General features: G+C 41.6%; 1 protein-coding gene and 1 long non-coding RNA gene across 5 annotated transcripts in view; one reads left to right on the top strand and one right to left on the bottom strand.

The window, feature by feature from the left end:
- CUNH1orf185 (chromosome unknown C1orf185 homolog) overlaps nucleotides 1-8,625 on the top strand; it is a 19,707-nt gene extending 11,082 nt beyond the window's left edge. For all 4 annotated transcript variants that reach the window (XM_031378178.1, XM_031378176.1, XM_031378179.1 and 1 more), the window contains 2 exons: nucleotides 3,890-3,926; nucleotides 8,166-8,625. In XM_031378178.1, coding sequence (XP_031234038.1) covers nucleotides 3,890-3,926; nucleotides 8,166-8,563 — 435 coding nt within the window. In that variant the 3' untranslated portion in view covers nucleotides 8,564-8,625. The remainder of the gene's footprint in view (nucleotides 1-3,889; nucleotides 3,927-8,165) is intronic.
- LOC116096404 overlaps nucleotides 1-26,057 on the bottom strand; it is a 64,137-nt gene that overhangs the window by 25,272 nt on the left and 12,808 nt on the right. The window lies entirely within an intron of this gene.

Genomic DNA, 26,057 nt, shown 5'->3' with positions numbered 1-26,057 from the left:
AAAAAAGAAGAAGAAGAATTAAACAAGAACAAAAACAACAAAAACCCCTACATTCTCCATATTAGGCTTGTAAGTGGGATGAAGATAGTGGTCTGTTGGGGGTGGTGCATGCAAACCTCTCAGGACTAGAAGGAAGAAAGAAAAAGAAATTTGGAGATAAGAAGTGCTCAGATTAGCAGATAGCCTGACCAAACCAATTAAGTGTAATTTAATTCAACTTGACAGAGGTCTACTAACCCATACTCTATTTGAAGATTTTGCCCCTCCCCTGTTGGGAAGAGTAGGATACCGCGCACCCATCCTTCAAGGTGCTTGTGTGGAACTGATGAGAAGAGCAGACCGAAATCAACAACGTTGTGTGTCCAAAAAGTGTCACAGGACAGAGCAGAACATGGTAAAGAGTAATAGAAATGGAACACTATGACACAGCCAAGCTAAATCCATGAATTGGTGGTTGTGCAGCATTTGGAGGTTGAGACTGATGACAGATGGGACGGCAGGGCTTTGCATGTTACACAGCCTTCACCTTGAGCTCAAGTTGAACACAGCAACCATGTCTCATAACCATACGGTAACACTAATTTGCCACTGCGCAGTCACAGTGAGAGGACAAAAAGAGACGAGCCCCGACCTAGATAGGCTACAGTCAAGGTAGAAGAAAACTAAACATTAGCCTCAGCCTTTCCTTTCGTCAGCAGAAGGACGTAATTTGGGCAATCATGAACAAAAGGCGCAATAACACCCATGGGGAGGCTTTTATATGGATGTGACTTTTCAACTCATTTGAGACCATACCAAAGAGAAGAGTCGCTAATGATATTGTGTGTGCGCGCATGTGACTTTATGAGAAACTGTGCCCATTCATGGTGCCCCCAGCTATGGAGAACTGGTGTTCCACCTCCCATCCTCATCAGCGCTGGCTGTGTCCACTTTTCAGCATTCACTATTTATAAGAGATGCAGTCGAAATGCTCACTTGTGGTCATAGCTGTCTGAGGACATGCAGCATTGAGCTGTCTAGAGCTAGACTAGTGTTAGACTGTGGGCTCTGATCTCCATTTACCATGACTTATGTTGGTGCTGAGGAGCCTGAGGTCAACCAGGGCTGTCTGCATGTTAATAGTTTTCCTTCTTTGTCGCACCTTAGGCCTCCGCGGCCACACTTAGCTTTTTCAGTCTGTGAGCTGAACATGGTCTCCCATGATCCCAAGACTTCCCAGTTAATACTCTCTGGACTGGTGAATGTTCTAGCTGAGTAGTTTCTTTCTGCCTGTTTCATCTGAAGTAGGAGACGCTTCCACAGCACTGAGCTTCATACAGGCAAGCCTGCTTTCATCTTTTTAAAATCCATTGAGTAGGGCTGGAGAGATGGCTCTGAGCCACAGGCTGGTACTGCCAAGGACCAGGGATCCAAAGCCCTCTTCTGGCCTCTGAGAGCACTACAGATATACAGAGAGACAACCATACACAACATTAAAAAATAAGTCTTTATTTTTAAGTGTGTGTGTGTGTGTGTGTGTGTGTGTGTGTGTGTACATGCACATACCATATGTGTTTGATCTTAACCAGAGGGTTCAGATCCCCTGGAGCTGGAGTTGCAGGCAGTTGCTGGTTGAGTTTCCTGACTTGGGAACTTGGATTCTCTAGAACAGCTTAAGCTGGAATTTCAAAGGGTGTAGACTCACAGTGGCTACCCTCATAGCACAGTGGTGGCTCCAGAAGTTGATTCACCTGCTGACCTCAATCAAAGTTATGTTGATGGCATCTTCTCCCAGGCATCAATGGTGGAGCTACCTGCTGCCTCAATTTTGGGGCTTCTCAGAATCTGTCCCTTCGACACTCTACAAATGTCCCCTAGAGCCATCTCTGGGGCTGGGGCTGGGACTATAACAGGTAGAAACCCAGGCTCCTTGGCATGACTAGTGCCCATTCTCAGGACCCTAGTATCCAGTCTCAGGACCCTAGTTTTAAACAGTGTAACCCTCTAAAGATGAGACCTAGCCTCATCCCCTGAGCCAAAGACATTCATTCCTTTCCACTGCTGGCCCATCCCACAATGGGCAGAGTCACCAGTCAGAGATTTATGAGTCCTGTGGACCTGGCCTGTGAGAAGCACTGCCTGTCTCTTTTGACCAGGTCCTCTGGATGACTTTCTGGAGAAGGCTTCTGTGTCCCCTCCCTCTGCTGGAAGCTTTGAGGCTGGAGCTTTGGAGGCTGTTGGGCTTTGGCCTTCTTGTCAATGCCTCCTCTTCCTGTTTCTCTGCACTTTGTCGCCATGCTAGATCACCTCCTCGGATTTCTGAACTCTTCACCTTCTTTCTTTGGAATACGCTGTGTTTACACTGCATGATTCTTCTTCACAAGACTGTACTAAGGCAGCTTCTAGTGCTCCATCTAACCCAAAATCTCTCCAAAGTTGTTTCTTGAGATGGGATTTACTCCTGATTAAACTGCTAGGAGCATTGTTGAAACCACATGAAAGACTTCAGAATATTACATAAAATTAGATGCTGACCTACAGTGCTAGGGCCTTGTGCTAAGCAAGCATTCTACTGCGAGCTCCACCCCAGCCCCTTCATTATCTTACTCTAAGAAATTTTGGGCCAGTAAGCCAAAGCTGGTTAGATGGCTCCACAGACAAAGGTGCTTGCAGCCAAGTCTGATGACCTTGGTTCTATCCCCAGGATACACACAGTGAAAGGAGAGAATCAAATCCCAATAGGCGTCCTCTCACCTCTGCATGTGTGCAGTGGTGCACATATATGTCTTAAGAGTAAGAGAGAAAAAAGTTTCCTTAGTCACCACCCGTCAGTCGGAAGCTGTCTATACCAAGGCAAGATCCATGTCCTTTTCAGTATAAGACAACATACTGTTTTCATTTTTATTTACCAGTAAGTGGTTTTGCATATCTTTTAATCTATACTTAGTAAGATATCTCTTTAAATCTCATATTTTTTCTAATTGTACTATTTTCGTAATATTGAATTAAGAGTTTGATATCGATTGTGGATGCAAGTCCTTCGTTGGTTATGTGTTTTTCATTTTTCATTGTTTTTTGTTTGTTTGGTTGGTTGGTTGGTTGGTTTTGAGACAGTCTTCTTATGTAGCCTGGTTGGCCTGGAACTCACTGTGTAGATCAGGTTGGCCTCAACCTCGTAGAGATACATGTGCCTCTGCCTCTAGAGTGCTGGGAGTAAAGGTATGCACCACAACCTGGCCTGCTTTTTAATGCTTTAACCTCACTTGGTGAGTCTTTTTCTTTTACCCTGGTAACCGAATTTCATAGAAGTTTTCAACATTGGCTAAGTATTATTTCTGTTTTCTTCCCCTTGGGTCATACTGTTGGTAAAATGTTTCAGAATTCATCCTAACAATAGACCACAGAGAGCATATCTACCTTCTCTTTGAAAGTCTTTCTTTTCAGCACCCTTTGTTTTGCACGTAATGGCTTTATGGAGAGGCAGTTCAGTAGCTGCCAACACTTCCATGTGGCTTGTCTCTGGAAGGCTCATGGGACGGAAGGCTGCCTCCGGGGACAGCACTGACAGGGCAGAGACCTGCTTCACCTGCAGAGGTGAAGCTTTAAGCAGAGCTTCACCCTCATGAGTGGATGATGCAGTCTCACAGAGTGGATCAGCATCATAGGACTGGACAAGGAGTAACACATGCACTTCTTAGCCACCAGGTCATCTCTCTAGCCCTCAGATTTTCAAATGATAACTGGTTTTTTCTGTTAATATATTTTGGCAAAGCAAAACACCTGTGAGCAAAAATTTTTCATCAAAAATGTAACATTTCTTACTAAAATATATAGAGAGTAAATGCATGGTAGAGATACAAATATACAAATTTCCCTCATTTTTAAAAAATGCAAATGATTTTTTATGTAGATGGAGAAAAAAGAAAAGGAAGAAGCGGAAATAAAAGGTACTTTTTGTTTCCAATAAATTGTTAGAAGTCTTACTGTGTAGCAAATGTTATCTTAAATCTTAAAGAATCAACAGGCTATCCTAAGTGTTATTTACTTAATATTCCATGAGAAATCAAAAGAAATATCAATTTGCTCTGTGAATTGGCATATCTTTTTAAAGAAAAAAATTGTAATATCCTGTGTTAGAATGTGAGATGAATTCTTTTTTGTATTTGAATTCAAAGGTATCTTAATGGTGACCATGCAGTAATGCCTGAAGGCTGGACTTAGTCAGGGTATGGGACAAAAAGCTAAAGTTTTAAGTTCTTTGTAGCCATTTAACTGTTTATTCCATGTCTTCATATCTCAAAAACTTGTTCTACATAATTTTAGAAATGATTGTAAAATATATTTTGAACAATATTGAATTTAACATATAAAATATAAAAGTTAACATGTGAAGTATTGTAAAAATGTTTGAAAATGTGGTCTTTTCTACAACTTAGTGTTTGGGTGTTGGTGGGTTGTACTTGGTTGTTATTTTGTTTTTCATTTTGGGTTTGTCTTGTTTTAAGACAGATTTTTTTACTACTTAACTCTAGCTGGGCTGGGCTGGACTGAAGGCCTCAAACTCTGTTCTGCCTTGGCCTCCCAAGTATAGGGATTGTAGCTTGTACCAATACACTGGCCTAAATAATATGAAAAGCATGGGTCTTAATATGTAGGTTGAAATCAGCCTTGTGTCTGATGGATGATGGGTAGTTCTCTGTCTCCATCTGCTCATTTGTGAAGTGGTACCAACAGTAGAGTTGTTGGAATAGTAACTGAGGTCTGGAAACATGATTTAAGTGCTATGTAGACCCTAATGCTTAGAGAAACACTTGCTGGGGCTGGAGAGATGGCTTAGCAGTTAAGGGCACTGGCTGCTCTTTTCAGAGGACCACGGTTTGATTCTCAGCACCTACATGGTGGCTCACAACTCCATAACTCCAGCCCCAGGATACCCATCACCCTCTTCTGTCCTCCAAGAACACCAGGCACTCACACACGGAAAAGAAAATAAATCTGTTTTTTAAAATGTCAAAGCTAGTTGTGGTGTCTGTCACACACCTTTAATCCCAAGGAGGCAGAGGTAAGAGGATCTCTGTCAGTTCAAGGCCATCCTGGTCTACATAGTAAGTTCCAGGACAGCCATAGTATGTAGGAAGACTCTGTTTCAAAGAAAATAAATAATACGTATATATTCATATGTGTATATTTCTAAATACAGCCTGTTTGGCCCATATGTTACTTGTATGTATGTTTCCAGAGATGACCATGTAGTATTGGAGAACCAATCTGTGTGCCCTTCCGTGGAGACACTGCTCCTGCTCCCAGGTTTCCCCACTTCCTTGTAGTTCTCAGTGCAGGGCTTGTGGACTTTGCCCTGTCCACTTTGGCATGTTGGCCAGTCATGTTGGCAAGACTTTATGGGTGTAGCTTTAGACACAATTTCATAGCAAACTCCCTGTCTAGATTGTCCATCTTTTCATCCTCCCTCTCTTTAACAATGTTCCCTGAGCCTTAGGTACTGGAGTGTTTTATAGATGTACCTATTGAGAGTGGGGTCCACGACTCTGTGTTTTGATTGGTTGTGCTTTTCTATAGTAGTTCAAGAACTTTTGGGGGGGGCAGGGGGTTCAAGACAGGGTTTTTCTGTGTAGTCCTTGCTGTCCTGGAACTCCTTCTGCAGACCAGGATGGCCTTGAACTGACAGAGATCCTCTTACCTCTGCCTCCCAAGTGCTGTGATTAAAGGCATGTGCCAACACTACCTGGCAATAAATGTGAAATGTTGTATGCCTTTGTATATATCTTAGGCATTTATTATGAAAATATCAAAATAACTTTAAGAGGGCAAAATATGCCACGCGTAGTGGCTCATGTCTTTAATCTTAGCATTTGAGAGGCAGAGGCAGGAAGATCTTTGTCAGTTCAAGGCCAACCTAGTCTTCATAGTAAGTTCCAGGACAGCCATAGCTATGTAGAGAGACTCTGTCTCAAAATAATAGATAAATACAGTTTCAAAGAAAAAAAAAATGCCTCCTATTGTTATTGGGAGAAGGCTACCCCACGCATGGGATCTTACCACTCACTGTGGAAAAAAAACTATTTTTTTTGGTTTTTGGTTTTTTGGGTTTTTTTGGTTTTTTGAGACAGGGTCTCTCTGTGTAGCCCTGGCTGTCCTGGAACTCACTCTGTAGACCAGGCTGGCCTTGAACTCAGAAATCCGCCTGCCTCTGCCTCCCAAGGCATGCACCACCACCGCCCGGAGAAAAAAACTATTTTTTATGATCCTGCTCATTTTTTCTCAAAAAAAAATAATGTAATATTCAAGTATAAATCATTAAAAATTGAGTTCGAGGCCAGCCTGGTCTACAGAGTGAGTTCCAGGACAGCCAGGGCTACAGAGAAACCCTGTCTTGAAAAACAAAACAAAACAAAACAAAAAAAAATTTAAATCCGGCATGATGTTGCATGCCTTCATTCTTAGCACTTAGAAGATAAAACATTGTTCTGAGTTATAGGCCAACCTGATCTACATAGTTACAGGCCAATCCCAAAATTTCATAGAGAGATGCTGTCTCAAAACAACAATAACCACATTCTTTAATTTGGGGAGAGGGTGTGTGAAGGGAGTTCAGTTGCCCAAGTTGTTCAGAAGAGGGTGTTAGATCCCCTGGAGCCAGAGTTACAAGCAGATGTAAGCCTCGTGACATGAATTCATGGAAACAAATTCACAAGAGTAATGTGTGCTCTTAACTCCTGAGCCTTTTCTCCAGCCCCAAGAAAACTTTAAAAATTATAATTACAACATTTCACCATTCCCTTTCCTCCCCCAATTCTCCCATTTACCCTTCTCTATTTCCTTCAAATCTAAGACCTCTTTTTTTCATGAATTGTTATTGCATACATATACTTATATGTATATACCTATACATTGCTAAGTACAACCTGTTCTCTCTATACTAATTGTATGTTTTCAGAGCTAACCATTTGGCACTGGACAACCAACTGGTGTGCTCTTTCCTGGGGAAGACCTCCTCTTCCACTCTCAGCGCTCCTATTTTCTATCGTTCTCAGTGTAGGGCTGAGGCCTTGTGGGCTTGTCCCTGTCCACCTTGGCATCTGCATTGAGATCCTTGTTCTGCTCACAATTGGGCAGTCACATGGGTGAGTCTTTATGGGTGTAGCTTCAGACATCCCAGGAGTCACAGTCTCATAGCAAACCCCCTGATCCTCTGGCTCTTACAGTCTTTGCCCTCTCTTCTGCAATGTTCCCTGAGCCTTAGGTGTGGGAATGTTTTGTAGATGTATCCACTGGGACTGGACTCCACCACTCTGTGTTTTGATTGATTGTGGTTTCCTACAGTTTCTAATGTTTCTAAGAAACATTTTAGAGGCACATTGGGGAACTGAGATTTCCAACGTAATTAGAATATTTTCCTGGGGGCTGGAGAGATGGCTCAGCAGGTAAGAGCATGGACTGCTATTCTGAAGGCCCTGAGTTCAAATCCCAGCAACCACATGGTGGCTCACAACAACCACCCTTAATGAGATCTGACGCCCTCTTCTGGTGTGTCTGAAGACAGCTACAGTGTACTTATGTATAATAATAAATAAATCTTTGGGCCAGAGTGAGCGGGGCTGACTGGAGCAAGCAGGGTTGACCAGAGCCAGCAGAGATCCTAAAAATTCAATTCCCAATAACCACATGAAGGCTCACAACCATCTGTAAAGGCTACAGTGTACTCACGTACATAAAATAAATAAATAAATCTTTTTTTAAAATTAAAAAAGAATATTCTCCTGGATTAGAATATTTAAATATCAAGTATTTAATATTATACAGATGATAGTGGCTTTGCATTTCCCTTCTAGCATTATCTTAGCAATGATACCCCTGAAAAGAGTCTTAAGATTTAACTTGTCAGCTGAGCATAGTGATACATACTATAATCCCAGGACTCCAAGAGACAGAGGCAGGTGGATCTCTGAGTTCAAAGCTAACCTAGTTTACAGAGAAAGTTCTGGGACAGCATGAGCTATACAGAAAAGTACTCAGAAAAGAGACAAAAAAAAAACAAAAACAAAAAACCAATTCGGGCAGTGGTGGTGCACACATTTAATCCCAGCTCACAACCAGGCATACATGAGAAATCCTGCCTCGAACCTCAAGACCCAAAAACTTGACTTGCCTTTTTTTCTTTTAAACAGCTGTGAGAAGTCACTCTAAAGTTGAATTCTGCCTCCAGGATCCCTTCAGCTGTGAGTCCCCTGAGATGACCTCAGTAGCAAATGGCAGCAGTATGACGACACTGAGCTTATCACCATCAGTCTCTAGTTCTTATTGCTGCCAAACCATAGAAGAACCTGAAGACTGGTTTTCTGATGATTGTCTAAGAACCAGGACCCCCTCAAAGAATCCTTTACTCGGGGAGCCTCTAACGGAGAAGGTGCTTTCCTACCTGTCATCCATTTCGTTAGAAGAGTGGCCTGGGAACAAAGTGAATACCATACTTTGTAGCGGGCAAAAAGCTGACAGCATTAAGGAACTATCGGTACAGAAAAACAGAGAGGTTGGCAAACACAACCTTCAATTTAATATTGAATGACTTTTTTCTTTTGAAACCTGGAATAGAGTGAAATCATGTAAAGTTAAAACTGAATTATGAACTCTGAGTCTCTTATCCTGTCCGTACTAATATTGCTTTTCTTGTTCTTGTTTTTGTTTTTGTTTTCTCTGAGTAGCCCTGGCTGTCCTGGAACTCACTCTGTAGACCAGGCTGGCCTCGAACTCAGAAATCCGTCTGCCTCTGCCTCCCAAGTGCTGGGATTAAAGGCCTGCGCCACCACCGCCTGGCTCTGCTTTTCTTGTTCTTTATCATAAAGTGGCTCTAGCCCTTACTGGGTTTTATATATTTATTTTAACTCATTATATTTTATTTATTTATTTTATTTATTTATTCTCATTTTATAAGAATTGGTGTCTTGCCTCCATGTATGTCTATGTGAGGGTGTCAGATCCCCTGGAACTGAAGTTACAGACAGTTGTGAGCTGCCATGTGGGTGCTGGGAATTGAACTTAGGTCCTTTGGAAGAGCAGTCAGTACTCTTAACCACTGAGTCACCTCTCTAGCCCCCTTATATCTCATCTTAATGCTTTGACTACAGAACTTAATGCATGCAATGACAACAATATATATATATATATGTATATATATATGAACAATATATATTGTTATGTATATTGTTTAGTTTATCTGATGTCTCTATACATACATATATATACATATATACATATATATGTATATATATATACATATATATATATATGTATCTCCAGAATTCACTTGAGGATTCAAAATTGATACATCTCTACCTTCAGGTACATCAATTTGTTTTTTCTGTGTCATCTGCCACTACCTTCACTTATGATGTTCATCTTGCTTAAGTTACTGTAGGCCTAATCACTCTCTCTCTCTCTCTCTACTCCTTCTTTAATGGTTGGCTCTTTATGCAATAGCTAAAGTCATCTTTTGAGACAAAGGAGTTATCACAGCCTCCTTTTTTTTAAAGATTTATTTTATGTATATGAATATGCTGTAGCCATCTTCAGACACACCAGAAGAGGGAATCAGATCCCATTACAGATGATTGTGAGCCATCATGTGGTTGCTGGGAATTGAACTCAGGTCCTCTGGAAGAGGAGTCAGTGGTCTTAACCACTGAGCCATCTCTTCAACTCCCCTTGGTTGTCTTCTTAAAACCTCCCAGCATCCTCATAGTCTACTAAAATACTTCTACGCATTTGTTATATCTTATGCAGTTTCATATACAGCATTTCCTTTCTGGTGGGTTGATTTCATTTCAAACCATTCTCTTCAGGAAGTCCATGCAGCCGGGCCACACTGGTTACTTGGATCCTCAAACACATTCTTTAATTCCGCCTTGGGCTGTGTACTTGCTCTTCCACTGACTCTAAACATCTGTTTCTAGATTTTTGCATGGCTCTTAAATATTATTTCAAGTTCATCTCAAGAATCAGCTTCTAAAAGAGACTTGGGCTGACCATTACATAGAGTTGAATCCATAAAAGACTCTGAATATTGTGGCACTGGATTGGAGCTAGAGGTAGCAGGATGCATATATGTGTTACACTTATGCATGTGTATTGCTTACTTTCTCCTAAATATTCGTACTGTATTTGCTACACTGATAAGTCAGCCCAGTGACCATGAACACTCAGATCCTGGTGAAAACTATTCTCACTATAACTTTTCGCTGAGAAGTGGCTGTCAGCAGAGCCAGATCAAAGAAAGCAGAGAGCAATTCCAGCACATTTCCTCTATGAAAGATCCCTCTATTCAAATAGTTGATATTGGAAATAAATTGTTGTTGTTGTTTTTCGAGACAGGTTTTCCCTGTGTAACAGAGCCCTGGATGTACTGGACTCACTCTGTAGACCAAGTTGTTCTGGAACTCACAGCGATCCACCTGCTTCTGCCTCCCAAGTGCTGGGATTAAAGGCGTGCATCTTTATGCCCAGCCCAAAATAAAGGTTTCAAATGGTTTTGTTTATTATGCATACCACAACAGTTTTTAACTACATACTGAATTATAAAGAATCCATGAGATGCTAAAAAAAATGGTTCAATGGTGAACAACTCCTGGCCTGCAGAGGGCCCAAATTTGGTTCAATACCTACATGCTGTGACTCACATGGTATGTTTCTTGTTTAGTTTATCTGATGTCTCTATACCTATATATTCATACACACACACACACACACACTATTATCTCCAGCTTCAGGAGATCTGGGCTCTGCAGCCACACATAGCCCTGTCCTTCTGCCACACATACATATATGCATAATTAAACATTTCAAAAACAAAGAATTCAGAAAGCTGGCCTGTGGTGGCACATACCTTTGATCCTACTTTTGGGAGACAAAAGCAGAGACAGGTGATCTCTGAATTAAAAGCCAGTCTGGTCTATAGAGTGAGTTCCATGACAGCCAGGGTTACACAAACAAACCTTTCTCAAAAGCATACACACACACACACACACACACACACACACACACACACACACACACACACACACACACACACACACACACACACACACACACACACACACACACACACACACACAGCCTGGTCTACAGAGTGAGTTCCAGGACAGCCAGAGCTATACAGAGAAACCCTGTCTCGAAAATACCAAAAACAAAACACAAAAACAAAAAAAAAAAAGGAGGAAGAAGAATCCAATCTTGGCTTGGTGGTGCACGTGTTTAATCCCAGCACTCAGAATGCAGAGACAGGCAGATCTCTTTGAGTTCAAGGCCAGTCTGATCTACACAGAAAGCTCGAGGCCAGCCAAGTTACATAGTGAAACACTGTCTCACTATATAAATAAATAAATAAATAAATAAATAAATAAATAAATAAATAACCATGAGTCCATGTTGAAATTTTTAAATATTTAAAGAGACAATCTTAGTCCATCCAGGTTTCTAAAACAAAACAACATAGATTATGTGGTTTATAACCAGCAGACATTTTCTTCTCCTAGGGTACTAGCAGAAGGTGCTGGTGCCAATGTGCTTCCTGGTATTTAGAAGGTTGTCTTCTCAGGTTTAGGGGTATAAGTTAGCTCAGTATAGAATGTGCATTTAGCATCTATAAGGCCTTGAATTCAATCCCCAGTACTACCAAGAAGAGAGAAAATAGAATAAGAGAAAAGGAGAGAGAGAGAGAGAGAGAGAGAGAGAGAGAGAGAAAGAGAGAGAGAGAGAGAGGGAAGGAGGGAAGGAAGGAGGGAGGGAGGGAGAGGGAGATTTTTGCTGTATCTGCATGTGGCTGAAGACTCAAAAGAGCTTTCTGAAGCTTCCTCTCCCTCAGTCCTAGGAATCAAAGCTAGAGCTTTGGGCACACAAAGTTAGTGCTCTAACACTGTGCTACATCCCAAGCCCTAGAGAGCAAAGGTTCTCAACCTTCCCAATGCTATGACTCTTTAATACAGTTCTTTATGTTGCCGTGGCCCCCAACAATGAAGTTATTTTTGTTGCTACACCATAACTGTAATTTTGCTACTGTTATGAATTGTAAATATCTGTGCTTTCTAGTGGTCTTGGGTGACTCTGTGAAAGGGTTGTTTGACCCCCAAAGGGTTTGAGACCCACAGATTTGAGTGCTGCTGCTTTTGAGCCTCCACTTTCTGAGAGCTGGGGTTCTGGGGAGTTTCATTCATCCTATCATGAGGACAGAGCCATCAAGACCAAATCATTGGTGGTTAAGATTTAGCATACAAATTTTGAAGGTTATAAACATGTAACCAGCATCATTCCTCCTCTAGCTTCCTAAAACCCACGTCTTTCTCGCATGCAAAGCATATTCAGTATAGCCCAATATTCCCTAAAGTCTCAAGTCATTCCAGCATCAACCCTAAACCCCACAACCAGAACACACCAGACATCACTAAGATGCCTGGGTCCAGTCTCTAGCACTCAAAAGGGGAGGAAGAGGAATGGATGGAAGGGAGGAAAAAGAAACACCCAAAATCCAAAGTTTCACATAATGCCATCCAAATCAGATATGGCACATCTCTGAAAACCCCAGCACTTGGAAAGCTAAAGAATTGCTTCAAGGGCTGGTGAGATGGCTCAGCAGGTCAGAGCACTGACTGCTCTTCTGAAGGTCCTGAGTTCAAATCCCGGCAACCACATAGTGGCTCACAACCACCCGTAATGAGAGCTGACACCCTCTTCTGATATAGCTGAAGTCAGCTACAGTGTACTTATATATAATAATAAATAAATCTTTGGGCCAGAGCAAGCAGGGACTAAGCAAACAGTGCTGACTGGAGCAAGCAGAGTTGACCAGAGCGAGCAGAGGTCCTAAAAATTCAATTCCTGACAACCACATGAAGGCTCACAACTATCTATACAGATACAGTGTACTCACATAAATAAATAAATAAATAAATAAATAAATAAATAAATCTTAAAAAAAAAAAAAAAAAAGAGGGAGCTGGAGAGACGGCTCAGTGGTTAAGAGCACTGACTGCTTTCTGAAGGTCCTGAGTTCAAATCCCAGCAACCACATGGTGGCTCACAACCACTAGTAATGAGATCTGACACCCTCTTCTGGTGCGTCTGAAGACAGTTACAGTATATTTAGATATAATAATAAATAAATCTTAAAAAAAAAAAAAAAAAGAACTGCTTCAAGCTCAAAGCCAATCTGAACTATTTAAGGAGTACCAGGTCCAATAAGATGCAATGAGAGCCAAGGTATTGTCCATACAGAGGTGAAGTTCTAACTATGAACTCATAAAACAAAACAAAACACCAAAATACAAAGGAATAATGGGTATAGGATAGACATTTCTATTCCAAAGGGATAAATATGAGAATGTACATATTATATGTGTGGCATGCAGTGTGCATGTGTTAAGACACATATACAAAGAAAGTGGAAATGGGTTGCATTAAGCCTGTACTAGAAGACAGAGCTCTTAAGGCTTGGTTGGATCCCTTTGGCTTCTCTTAGACCCACTGGAATGCTACCCCACAGCTTGGAAGGAGGTTGCCACTGGAGCGCTTTGCTTGGGACCTGTGCGGCAGAGGTTGTCTGACAGACTTCTCTGCTACTAAGCCTTTACTTCATGCTTTGAGGCTACTAAGTTGAAACCTATCAGTGTTCTTGGTGGCTCTGTCAATTTATAAATGGAGACAATCACATTCCTCCATCCCCATACTTCCTGTATGCCTTGAGAAACCAGGATGCTAACACTATCAAAGTTTCTGGTCTGTGCCCTCTGGGGGGAAAAATGCCACAATGGTTAGCACTACGACTGGGCTCAGTACCAAGGTGAATGTCGCACTAATGAGGCTTTGGGTTCAACCTGAAGCACCAAATACAACAAGACAGATTCTTGACCTTCATTCCCCAGCACTGAGAACAGACTCCGGAATCTCCATCTCAGTGGCTCCCACGGGGAAATCTCACCTGCATTAAAACCGTGGGAACCAGTGACCCACACTAGTTGTGCTCAAATATTAGCATATCAGAGCATTCAGCTCATTTCATGCAAACATAGAACGCAACTACAGTTGGAGTTGCAAGAAGGACACAGAAGAGGCAGCTCTATGTTGAGTAACATGGTCTATCACAGGAGTGTCCTGGTTATTTTATTTGATGGTCTGATCAGCCCATGTCCAGAGCAGAGAAGGGAGGGAGGAGATCCCTGTGCAACATATCGGGCTTTTTATTACTCTGTTGTTTGTAAGGGTTTTACAAAAAGTATAAATTAGTATATTATCTGTATTTATAGTAGTATTCACACATACATATATACACATTATATATGGATATAATTATATACGTACTATATATACATGCATACACTATTTCAAAGTACCTGTAACTTAGTATCATCACTTTGTAACTAACATTATCTCTCAAGAAATAGATCCCAGGGCTGAAGAGATGGCTCAGTGGTTAAGAACACTGGATGTTCTTCCTAGTGACCCAGGTTCAATTCCCAGCACCTACATAGTGTCTCACAGTTGTCTGTAACTCCAGTGCCAGGGGCATCTCACATCCACTTCTGGTCTCTGAGAGCACCAGACATGCATCTGGTGCACAAGCGTACATACACACAAACACTCATATAATAAATAAAAAAATAAAAACACCTACATGGAAAAAGAATAAAGTTAGAAGAAAAAAAAGAAATGATTCTTGATTCCCAACACAGTGTAAAACCAACCCATCTAACTTTTAAGCCTTTCTATTCCATTTCTCAGCTCCTCCTCCTGGCGGCCTCAATGTTCGAGTCTGTAAGGGACAATCTTAGATTTGTAGCAAGGGCTCCCTCTGTAGGCGATGCAGCAGAAAAACAGTAGTCTTTTGACAGTTCACAGAAGCATTTCTTCAGATCTTTACAATCATACCTTCTTGCTTAAAAAGAAAACATAGCCAATCCACAAACCACAAGAAACTCAAGAAGAAGGAAGACCAAAGTGTGGATACTTCGTTCCTTCTTAAAATGGGGAACAAAATTTCTATGGAAGGATTTTCAGAGACAAACTATGGAGCAGAGACTGAAGGAAGGACAATCCAGAGACTGTTCCACCTGGGAATCCTTCCCATATTCAATCATCAAATCCAGACACTATTGTAGGTATCAGCAAGTGCTAGCTGACAGGAGCCTGATATAGCTGTCTCCTGAGAGGCTCTGACAGTACCCAATACAGAAGTAGAGGCTCTCAGCCATCCATTGGACTGAGTACAGGGTCCCCAATGAAGGAGCTAGAGAAAAGACCTAAGGGGCTGACGGGTTTGCAGCCCCTTATCATGAACAATAATATGAACTACCTAGTACCCTCAGAGCTCCCAGGGACTAAACCTCCAACCAAAGAGTTCACATGGTGGGACTCATGGCTCCAGCAGCATATGTATAGCAGAGGATGGCCAAGTCGGTCATCAATGGGAGGAGAGGACCTTGGCCCTGTGAAGGTTCTATGCCCCAGTGTAGGGGAATGCCAGGGCCAGGAAGTGGGAGAGGGTGGGTTGGTGAGCAGGGGGAGAGGGAGGGAACAGGGGATTGTTTTAGGTTTGGGTTTTTTTTTTTTATTTTATTTTTCTTTTTTCTTTTGGAGGGGAACCTGGGAAAGGAGATATTGTAAATAAAGAAAACATCTAATAAAAAAAAAAGAAAAAGGAAAAGAAAACATAGCTAGGTGTGCTGCAGGTGCACATGTGCAATTCAGAAGCCTAGGCAGGGGCATCACCATGGGTCTGAGGCCAGTCTGGGCTGCATGATGAGCTCCAAGTCAGCCCAGGCTACAAAGTAGGAATTTCTCTATTAAAAGTAGATGACTAGGAATTTTTGATTTGCTTTTGTTTTGAGATAGGTCTTACTGTGTTGCCCTAGCTGGCCTGAAACTTGCTATATAGACCAAGCTGTCCTTAAACTCACAGAGCTCTGCCTGACTCTGCCTCTGAGCCACTACTCCCAGCTCAAAAAAAAAAAAATTTTTTTTTAAAGAGAAAATCAGAGATCTTGCCTTTAAATTACAACAACTTTAAAAATATTTGAAGAATTTTAATTTTGAGTTGAAACTAAAGAAATATTCTTATAATTTCAGCCACCGCACTCAATGCCATTATTCCATATTTTCACCAAAACAGACATTTTAGAGCCAGGCTTGGTGACATAGACCTGTAACCCCAGCTTCTTGGGGAGGCTGAGAGGCAGGAGGATTCTAAGCACAAGCATTGTTGGAACTACAAAGAGCATACAAGAGGCAGTCTGGGTAACTTAGCAAGGCTCTATCTCAAAATAAAAAGCAAAACAAGAGTTGGGTATACAGCTCACTGGTGGGATGTTTGTCTAGCCTGTGTGAAGTCCTAGGTTTAAATGATCCTTGGCACTAAAGACATTTTTCAGGAAAAAAAAAACCTGAACAACTATATATTTATACTCTATAATAGAATTATTTGGATCTCCATTTTCTGTTGTGTTTACAGCCAGAAAAATAAACTTTGTGGTCATTTGTTGGTCATAATTATTCATTAAGAATGTAATTTTGGGGCTGGCGAGATGGCTCAGCAGGTAAAAGCACTGACTGCTTTTCCAAAGGTCCTGAGTTTGGATCCCAGCAACCACATGGTGGGTCACAAAACCACCCGTAATGAGATTGGACGCCCTCTTCTGGTGCGTCTGAAGGCAGCTACAGTGAATTACGCAGGAGCGAGCGGGGCCAGAGCCAGCAGACCAGAGCCAGCGGGCCGGAGCCAGCAGGGTCAGCAGAAGTCCTGAAATCAACAGTAGCCACACATGATAGCTCACGGCCATCTATACAGCTACAGTGTACCCATACACATAAAATAATTAAATAAATAAAAAAGAATGTAATTTTGTTATTAATGTAAATGTGCATTTTGTTATTAATGTATTGTGCATATGGTGTGTGTGCATGTGTGTGCAGCTGCATGTGTGTGGGGTGAGAGAACACCCTCAGTGATGGTCCTCGCCCTTTACTTTGGTTGTCCCCTGTTGTTTGTCCCTACACTGTGTACTACAGGGTAGCTGCCCACAAGTTTCTAGGGGTTTCTCCTGTCTCGGCCTCTTATCCTGCTATAGTAGTGCTATGATAACAAACAGGGCCCACCATGTCACACTTTTAGGACACCGAGCTTGACTAGCAAAGTACACTTACCCACTTAGCCATTTCCCTAGCCCAAGATTATAATTATTATAAAGTTCCAAGTCTCCTAGCATGTGAAAGTTTAGCTCTGAAGTGCTGAAAAACAAACAAAAACCAGAGACTTCCAGGAAAGCTCTGCCCGTGGGCTGTCAGCTGTCATCCAACAAAGACCCTGTGCACTTCTCTAACCAGTTCTGCCTGGAGAGAGATGAACAACACAGATCCTAAGCCCAAAAGCCCCTCAGTTTAGCAAAGGAGATATTGATCTCTGAGATATCTTAGTTGCTGAAGATAGAACAGATGTAATTACAGCGCTACAACATGCTGCAAAATAAAAAAAAAATATTTAAATGTGATTGAGACATTTCAGGCAGACATTGTGGGTAAAGTACTATTTGCCTCTAGTTAGTAAACTGTCAGAGCACAGTCCAAGAATGGAATCATGTGAGGAGAATTACGAATGCTTGTGAGAAACCTCCAAGAAAACAAGACAACAGTTGTGTGGCCTCAGTTTCTTCAAAAACACGGAATTGTTCTTGGGATGGGTTTTCATGCTTCTTCCTGGTGTATCGGATAGAGGTATGTTTACCAGCTGGTATTCATAAACGTCTTTGGAAAAGCATGTTTTTGCCATGAGGGTCTTGTCCTTGTGATTGCCACTTTACTCAGGTGATGCTCCTTAACCCTCAGAGTCTAATGATGCTCTAAATAAAGTTGCCTGTTGTATGAGACTTCAGTCTGCCTCATTTTTAGGCCTGTTCTCCCGGGTTCATGCTGCCAACTAGAGCGATGAGCAATAAATAAATTAGATATTTTTTTAAAGCAATACAGTTTTTTTTTAAGTAATACAGTTTTTTGTTGATGAAGAGTCAAGTCATGGTTATCCTCAGAACTGGGGATGGATCTGAGTGGAAGAGCATATGCTTAGCACACAGGAAGCGGTGAGCTCTGTTCCCAGCACCATAAATAAAGAACACTTATTCTCAAAGCCGAAGTAAGTCCTTTGTTTGTTCAACCTCCTTATACTCTCCCCTGAGCTATGAAATATTTTAGGATCAAGCACGGTCCCCATTTACTACTCCAGACCCAAGGCACGTGTCCCCCACATAGCCACAGGAGCTGACAAAGGTCCGCTGTGAAATGGGCCATGCTGTATTTCCTCTTAACTGCCTCCAAAATAAATACAAAATACATACTACAAGGCTAGTAAGATGTCTCAGTGGGCAAAGCAGCTCAGCCTGGTGATCTGAGGTTGATCCTGGACCCACACAGGACACAGAGAGGTGATTCCTGTAGAAGTTGTGCTCTGAACACCTAACATGTCCCCTGGCCCACACACTCCCACATGCACACACACACACACACACACACACACACACACAAATAAGTAAATGTAACAAAGTCTCTCAAGATATATTACAGTTTAAGTTGTTCACATATCACCTAATCAAAAAAAAGAAGTTTAAAAATGAGCCAGATGATGGCTCAGCAGTTAAAAGAACTGACTGCTCTTTCAAAGGTCCTAAGTTCAAGTCCCAGCAACCACATGGTGGCTCCCAACCACCCTTAATGAGATCTGATGCCCTCTTCTGGTACATCTGAAGACAGCTACAGTGTACTTATGTATAATAGTAAATAAATCTTAAAAAATAAATAAAGGGCTGGAGAGATGACTCAGTGGTTAAGAGCACTGACTGCTCTTCCAGAGGTCCTGAGTTCAATTCCCAGCAACCACATGATGGCTCACAATCATCTGTAATGGGATCTTGTGTGTCTGAAGACAGCTATAGTGTATTCATATACATAAAAATAAATAAATAAAGCCAGGCAGTGGTGGTGCACACCTTTAAAAATAAATAAATAAATAAATAAATAAATAAATAAATAAAAATGAACCTGTGTCTGGGCATGTTGGCACACACTTTTAATCTCAGCACTTTGGAAGCAAAGGCACAAGAATCTCTGAGTTTAACAATAATCTGGTCTACATAGTGAGTTCCAAGCCAACTAGAACTACATAATGAGAGACAGTCTCAAAAAAAATTTTTTTAAAAAGGAGTCTTGTGGGACTGGAGAGATTTTCAGTGGTTAAAAACATGATCCTCCATGGTCCCAAGTTCAGTTCCCAGCACCATGCATGTCGAGGGCTCATAAGCACCTGTAACTCCGACTCAGGAGAATCCAATGCCTGACATCTGAATCACCTGCACACACACGTGCACACACACATTTTAAAATAAGTATTTTAAAAATAGGCCTGGTAAGGAGTTGAAGAGATGTCTCAGTAGTTTGGAGCACTGACTGCTCTTCCAGAGGTCCTGAGTTCAATTCCCAGCAACCACATGGTGGCTCACAAGATCTTCTAGTGTGTCTGAAGAGAGTGACAATGTACTCATAATAAATCTTAAAAAAAAAAAAAAAAAATAGGGCCTGTTAGTGCAGAACAAGCTACTAAGGAGGCTGAGGTAAGAGCATTACAATTTCAAAGCCTGCCTGCCTGGGTTACAGGGTGAATTCAAGGACAGTATTAGCAACTTAATGAGACCCCCATTTCAATACACACACACACACACACACACACACACACACACACCAAACAAATCAGGTATAGTAGTACTTGCTTGCAACCCCAGCAATCAGGAAACAAGGGATTCCACAAGTTTAAAGCCAGCCTAGGCTACAGAGAAATCCTCAAAACACAACAAATTAATCAATTTTAAAAGCTTAAAAGGGGTTGCCCAGATGGCTCAATGGGAAACGTCACTTGCTACCAATCTGGTAATCTGAATCAAACTCCAAAATTCATGGTGAAAGGAGAGAACCAACTCCCACAAGTTTCCCTGTGACCTACGCATGTGCACTGCAGCATAACCACCCCCTGGTTGCACACTAATAAATAAATGCAATTTTACAGTTGAGGATAAAGCCCAAAGGTAGAATGCTTACCTAGCATGCTCAAAAAGCCCTTGGTATAAATCTAAGCAGCACAGAAAGGAAGGAAATGAAGAAGAGAAGAGAGGGAGGGGGCCAGGGAGGGGGAAGGAAGGAAGGAAGGAAGGAAGAAAGGAAGGAAGGAAGGAAGGAAGGAAAAGGGATCAAAAGAGGGAGGTAAAGAGGGAGAAGAACAGAGTGATGGAAAGCCAAAGCCTTCATTGAGTACATCTTCCTTTCAGATTAGGATCCATTCTGTTGAAGTCATAGACAATGAATTCAGATTGGGTTAATCAATGAAAGCACCTTTTGGCAAATGTGATTGAAAGTTACACAATGACATGACCCCCAGGGCAGTTCAGCCAAGCTCCTCCATCATGCTCATCAGCTGTACATCTCTGACTTCCTATATAAATAGTGACTATATCCCTGGACAGCCTTTCTAGTGGACATACAAGCTGCTAGCAGAAAAGAGATCCACATACTGTCTTGTTTGCAGGCCAAGGGATAAAGCCATTTATTTCTCAAAACAAGTAGATAGAAGTCCCAGTCTTAGGGCTGGAGAAATGACCAGGCAGTTAAGAGTGAAGACTGTTCCTGCAGAGGACTGGATTCAGTCCCTAACATCTTTGTCAAGTGGCTCACAACCACCTGCCACTCCAGCTCCAGGGAATTCTCTTTTGACCTCCAGGCACCCACAACCACATGCAAACACACACACACCACCACCACCACCAACAACAATAATAATTTTTTTAAACCTACAAACATCAGAGCCAGGTATGGTGGTGCATGCCTTTAATTCCAGTATTAAACAGAGGCAGGATGATCTCTATGAGTTTGAGGCCAGCCTGACCAACACAGCAAGTTCTCAGACAACTGCAACTACATAGAGAAACCCTGTCTTTAAAAAGCCAAAAACCAAAAAAAGTTCCAAACCTTATCACATTAATCCTGAAACTATTTTGTTGTGTTGTTTTGTTTTGCTATGCTTTGCTTTGAAGCAAGGTATTATATAACTCAGAGTTTCCTAGAACTTGCTATATAACTAAAGATGGCCTTGAACTCCTGATCCTCCTGCTTCTTCCTCCCAAATTCGGATCATCACCATGCCCAGCTGGTTAATTTTTCTCCCAGTTAATGTAAATAAATCTTTATTTAAAGTAACTTTTTTTTGTTTTTTGTTTTTTGTTTTTGTTTTTTTTTTTTTTTTTTTTTTTTTTTTTTTTTTGTTTTTCGAGACAGGGTTTCTCTGTGTAGTCCTGGCTGTCCTGGAACTCACTCTGTAGACCAGGCTGGCTTCAAACTCAGAAATCCATCTGCCTCTGCCTCCCAAGTGCTGGGATCAAAGGCGTGCGCCACCACGGCCCAGCTAAAGTAACTTTTAATATCAGAAAACCAAGCTGGAATATAACTCAGTGGAAGAGTGCTTGCCTAGCATATACAAGACCCTGGGTGTAGTATATTAGTTCACACTTGTAATCCCTGCCCTAGAGAGATAGAGGCAGAAGGACTAAAAGATCAAGGATATCTTCAGCTACTCAGCAACTTCAAGGCCTGTAGAGAGAATCTCTCCTATGCATCACCTGTCAATAAAAAAGCTGAAGGCCAATAATAAGCTAAGGCAGGAATTGGAGGTAGGACACTGGCAGGAAGAGAGAGGATTCTGAAAATACCAAGAGACTAAAGAGAGACTCAGGGAGAGAAGAGGAGAGAGATTCAAGTGAGACACAGAGAAAGAAATGAGGAGAGATAACTAACCATGTGGAAGACACAGAATAGTTTGAATGGGTTAAATAAGTAATGAGCTAGTCAGGAAATGAGCCAAAGATTATGGCCTAGGCATTTAATAATAAACAGTCTGAGAGTTGTCATTCTGAGAGCAGGGGCCAGGCAAGAGAGAAAAGCCCAGCAGAGAGTATACTATATTGATAATATATCATACTTAGTTTGTAGCAGTTTTCTGTAACATTTATTTTATCATATATGTGTGTATATGCACTATGAGGGTATCTGATACCCGTGACCTCCAGAAGAGTGTTGGGTCTTCCTGAAACTGAAGTTACAGGCAGTTGTGAGCCACCATGTGTGTCTTAAGAAATGAACTTTGATCCTCAGAAAGAGCATCCAGTGCTCTTAACCACTGAGCCATCACTCCCGTAACCAGTTTGTGTGTTTTAAGTTGGTTAGTATTAGTGGCACACACATGGTCAGAAACAATGCGTGATGAGTCTGTCCTCTCCTTCCCCAATGGTCAAACTTCCCCAAGGATCAAACTCAGGCTGTCAGGTTCCAAGGCAGGTGCCCTTGCTTGCTATATGACTAGCCCTTTAGTTTGTATTTTTTTTTTTAACTACTACACAAAACTTGTGTATGTTGATTCCTTGTTTTTTACTTGCAGTGCATGATGCAACAAAATACAAAATACTGCCTGGCAGTGGTGACAACCTTTTAATCCCAGCACTTGGGAAGCAGAGACAGGCAGATTTCTGAGTTTGAGGCCAGCCTGGTCTACAGAGTGAGTTCCAGGATAGCCAGGGCTATACAGAGAAACCCTGTCTCAATGAAAACAAAAAACAAAACAAAACAAAACAAAATATAAAATACTGGTTAAGTGAACACTAGTTCACATCTGTAAGACAGCAGCTAGAGGTTAAGTTTCAATACAAGCATCTGACTATCCTTTGAGTAATTAGTATTACTTCTTTTTTTGATTTAGCCAAGAATTTTAATAAATTTATTGTTCCTAAGATTTTGCCACCGAAAAGATAATTGCAGTTCACCAATGAAATACACTGTTATGTTGACTTCTGTAAAAAAAGGATGGCCACTTGTTTTTGGAGTGGTTTATCAGTACTGGAGGACAAGTCAGAAAATGATATGAAATGTAGAGATTTCTTCTGTGGCTATAATATTACTTTTTTTTTTTTCTTTTTTGGTTTTCGAGACAGGGTTTCTCTGTGTAACCATGGCTGTCCTGGAGCTCACTCTGTAGACCAGGCTGGCCTCAAACTCAGAAATCTGCTTGCCTCTGCCTCCCAAGTGCTGGGATTAAAGGCGTATGCCACCACCACCCGGCCTACTTCTTTTTTATAAAGAGAGAGTTCCAAGATATATCCCTGACCAGCCTGGACACGACCACTATGATTTTTGTCAGATTTAAGCTTGAGGGGTCTTTTTCCTTCTTTCTTTAATTATAAAAACATTTCTTGTGACAACATAAAATAATTTTTTTTAAAAAAAAAGAAATAAAAATACTTTAACTTTATCTCTCTTACACAATTGGTTTTCCTTTTACGTACAAGCAAATAAAGCTAACATTGCTAACCCACAGTGAGCATGCGTTAGTGTGCTAGTCTCCTTTCCACAGCACTAACTGTTGTATTTTAATTTCAAAGCAATGCACATTCTAAAATAATTAGTGTATAGTAACACCAACTGGATGTGCTAGAGTCTAAGTTTAGCATTCTGGAATGGCTGAAAGGTTTTGTGTCTATTTTATTTTCAGTAAAATGAATAATGGGTTTTGTTTATTGATATTTTCTTCTAAATAAATTCTTTGAAGAGCCATTTAAAAATGAAAGCATCTTTATGACTCAATAAAGGTTTCTACATTCCAAAGGGATTATCCTAGTGTCTATTGATATCAACAATGTATGACTTCCCACACGAGGTTTTACTACAACCTTTATTTTTTTCAGTACTGGAGACTGAACTGAGGGTCTCCCATGCCAGGCAAGCACCCTACCAGTGAATTATACTAGCCCTTTTTGCACTTGTTTGCCATTTGTTTGTTCAGATAGGATTGTATTCTGCAGCCCAGACTGTTGTAGCTAAAGCTGGCCTCAAACGCAGTGTATTCCTGCCTCAGCCAAAGCACTAGAATTGCAGTTCACCACTGTGCCTGTGCTGTGCTAGGCTGGCCTTGAACTCATCTTCTCATCCAGGTAAGCCTTGAACTTTTGAAACTCTTGCCACAACAACAAAATAACAAGATGGTGTGTGTGTGTGTGTGTGTGTGTGTGTGTGTGTGTGTGTGTGTGTGTGGTGTGTAATACTCTTCTAATCCCAGCACTTGATAGGCAGAGGCAGGCAGGTGAATCTTTGAGTTGGAGGCCAGCGTGGTCTACAGATCAAGTTACAGAACAGCCAGGGCTACACAGAGAGACCCTGTCTCAAACAAACAGACAATTTTTTAAAGGAAAGAAAGAAAAAGAAAGGAAGGAAGGGAGGGAGGAAGAAAGAGAGAGAGAGAGAGAGAGATGGCATCAGATCCCTTGGGACTGGAATTACAGATGTTTGTAAGCTACCATGTGGATGCTGGGGATTGAATTCTTCTGGAAAAGCAGCCATGACTGAACCATTCCTCCAGTCACTACTTTGATATTCATAAACTTTATCAGATTTGTTTTTTCAAAACAAGTAGCCAGGTTGGCCTCAAATTCTCTATGTAGCCCACACTGGTTTTGATCTTTCCTTCTCCAACCTAGCAAGTGCTAGGATTATAGTCAGTTCCACCATATCCAGCTACGAAAAGAAAAAGTAAATCTTTACCCTTAAAATAATTCACATTGCCTGCAGGAGAGAAAAACAAGTACTTACTAAGCAGATGTCAACTACTCTAAAATTACTCTAATATGGAAATGTGGTAGCATAGGAGGGCGTGTCTGGCTTTTCATTGAAAGAGATTTATCTGAGGTAGGTCTCTCTCCAAGAGGGAGAGAGGCTTAACTCAGCCCCCTAAATAACTCTTATGGAAAGTTTTCTAGGTAAATGGACTTGATGTGAAAGGTTTGAAAACATCAGCAAGTTTCTTTTTTCAGGTTTGGTTTGGTTTTGAAGTTATAAAGCAAGACAAGACATATAAAATATGGGATTATAACCAAGTGCAATGGGTTCACAACTTGATGAGTACAAAACCAAAGTAAACATGGACAAAACATACAGACTGGCTTGTGTCAACTTGACACAAGCTAGAGTCATCAGAGGGGAAGGAGGCTCAGTTAAAGAAATGCCTCCATGAGATCCAGTTGTAAGGCATTTTCTCAACTAGTGATCAGTGGGGGAGGGCCCAGCCTATTGTGGGTTATGCCATCCTTGGGCTGGTGGGCTGGTGGTCCTGGATTCTATGAGAAAGCAAGCAGAGCAAGCCATTTTGGTCATGGTGTTTTGTAGCAGCTGAAAGGCTCTGCCAGTGCCCAACTAATACAGAAGATCCATTGCGCTGGGCTAATACAGCCATCCATTGGACTGAGCACAGGGTCCCCAATGAAGGAGCTAGAGAGAGGACCCAAGGAGCTGAAGGGGTTTGCAGCCCCTTAGGACGAACAACAGTATGAAGTAACCAGTACCCTCAGAGCTCCCAGGGACTAAACCACCAACCAAAGACTAATGGTGGGACTAATGGCTCCAGCTGCATATGTAGCAGAGGATGGCCTAGTCGGTCATCAATGGGAGGAGAGGCCCTTGGTCCTGTGAAGGCTCTATGCCCCAGTGTAGGGGAATACCAGGGCCAGGAAGCAGGAGAGGGTGGGTTGATGAGTAAGGGGATGGGGGAGGGAACAGTTGTTTTTGTTTTTCTTTTTCTTTTTCCGGAGGGGAAACCAGGAAAAGAGCTATTATTTGAAATGTAAATAAAGAAAATATCTAAAAGAAAAAAAAAAGAAACCCTAAGACAACATGAGAGTGCAGGGAGACATTACCCATAGCTGGCAAGAGGAGCTGGGAGCCAGTTCCAAAGCAATGCTCTCCCTGACAAAGGGAGCATGGGTGCAGGCACAATGTTTGGTGTACAGTGTAAAGGTTATCCTTTGTGTTATTCTCTGCCCTCATATCTTGTTTCCATCCGGATACATCATTGTAATGCTTAGGTTAAGAATCTACAGCCGGGCCAGGCGGTGGTGGCTCACGCCTTTAATCCCAGCACTTGGGAGGCAGAGGCAGGCAGATTTCTGAGT

The sequence above is a fragment of the Mastomys coucha genome, unplaced genomic scaffold (assembly GCF_008632895.1).
Source record: "Mastomys coucha isolate ucsf_1 unplaced genomic scaffold, UCSF_Mcou_1 pScaffold18, whole genome shotgun sequence".
Classification (NCBI taxonomy): domain Eukaryota; kingdom Metazoa; phylum Chordata; class Mammalia; order Rodentia; family Muridae; genus Mastomys; species Mastomys coucha.
The sequence above is the reverse complement of the archived record's forward strand: the minus strand, read 5'-3'. Positions and strand labels throughout refer to the sequence as shown.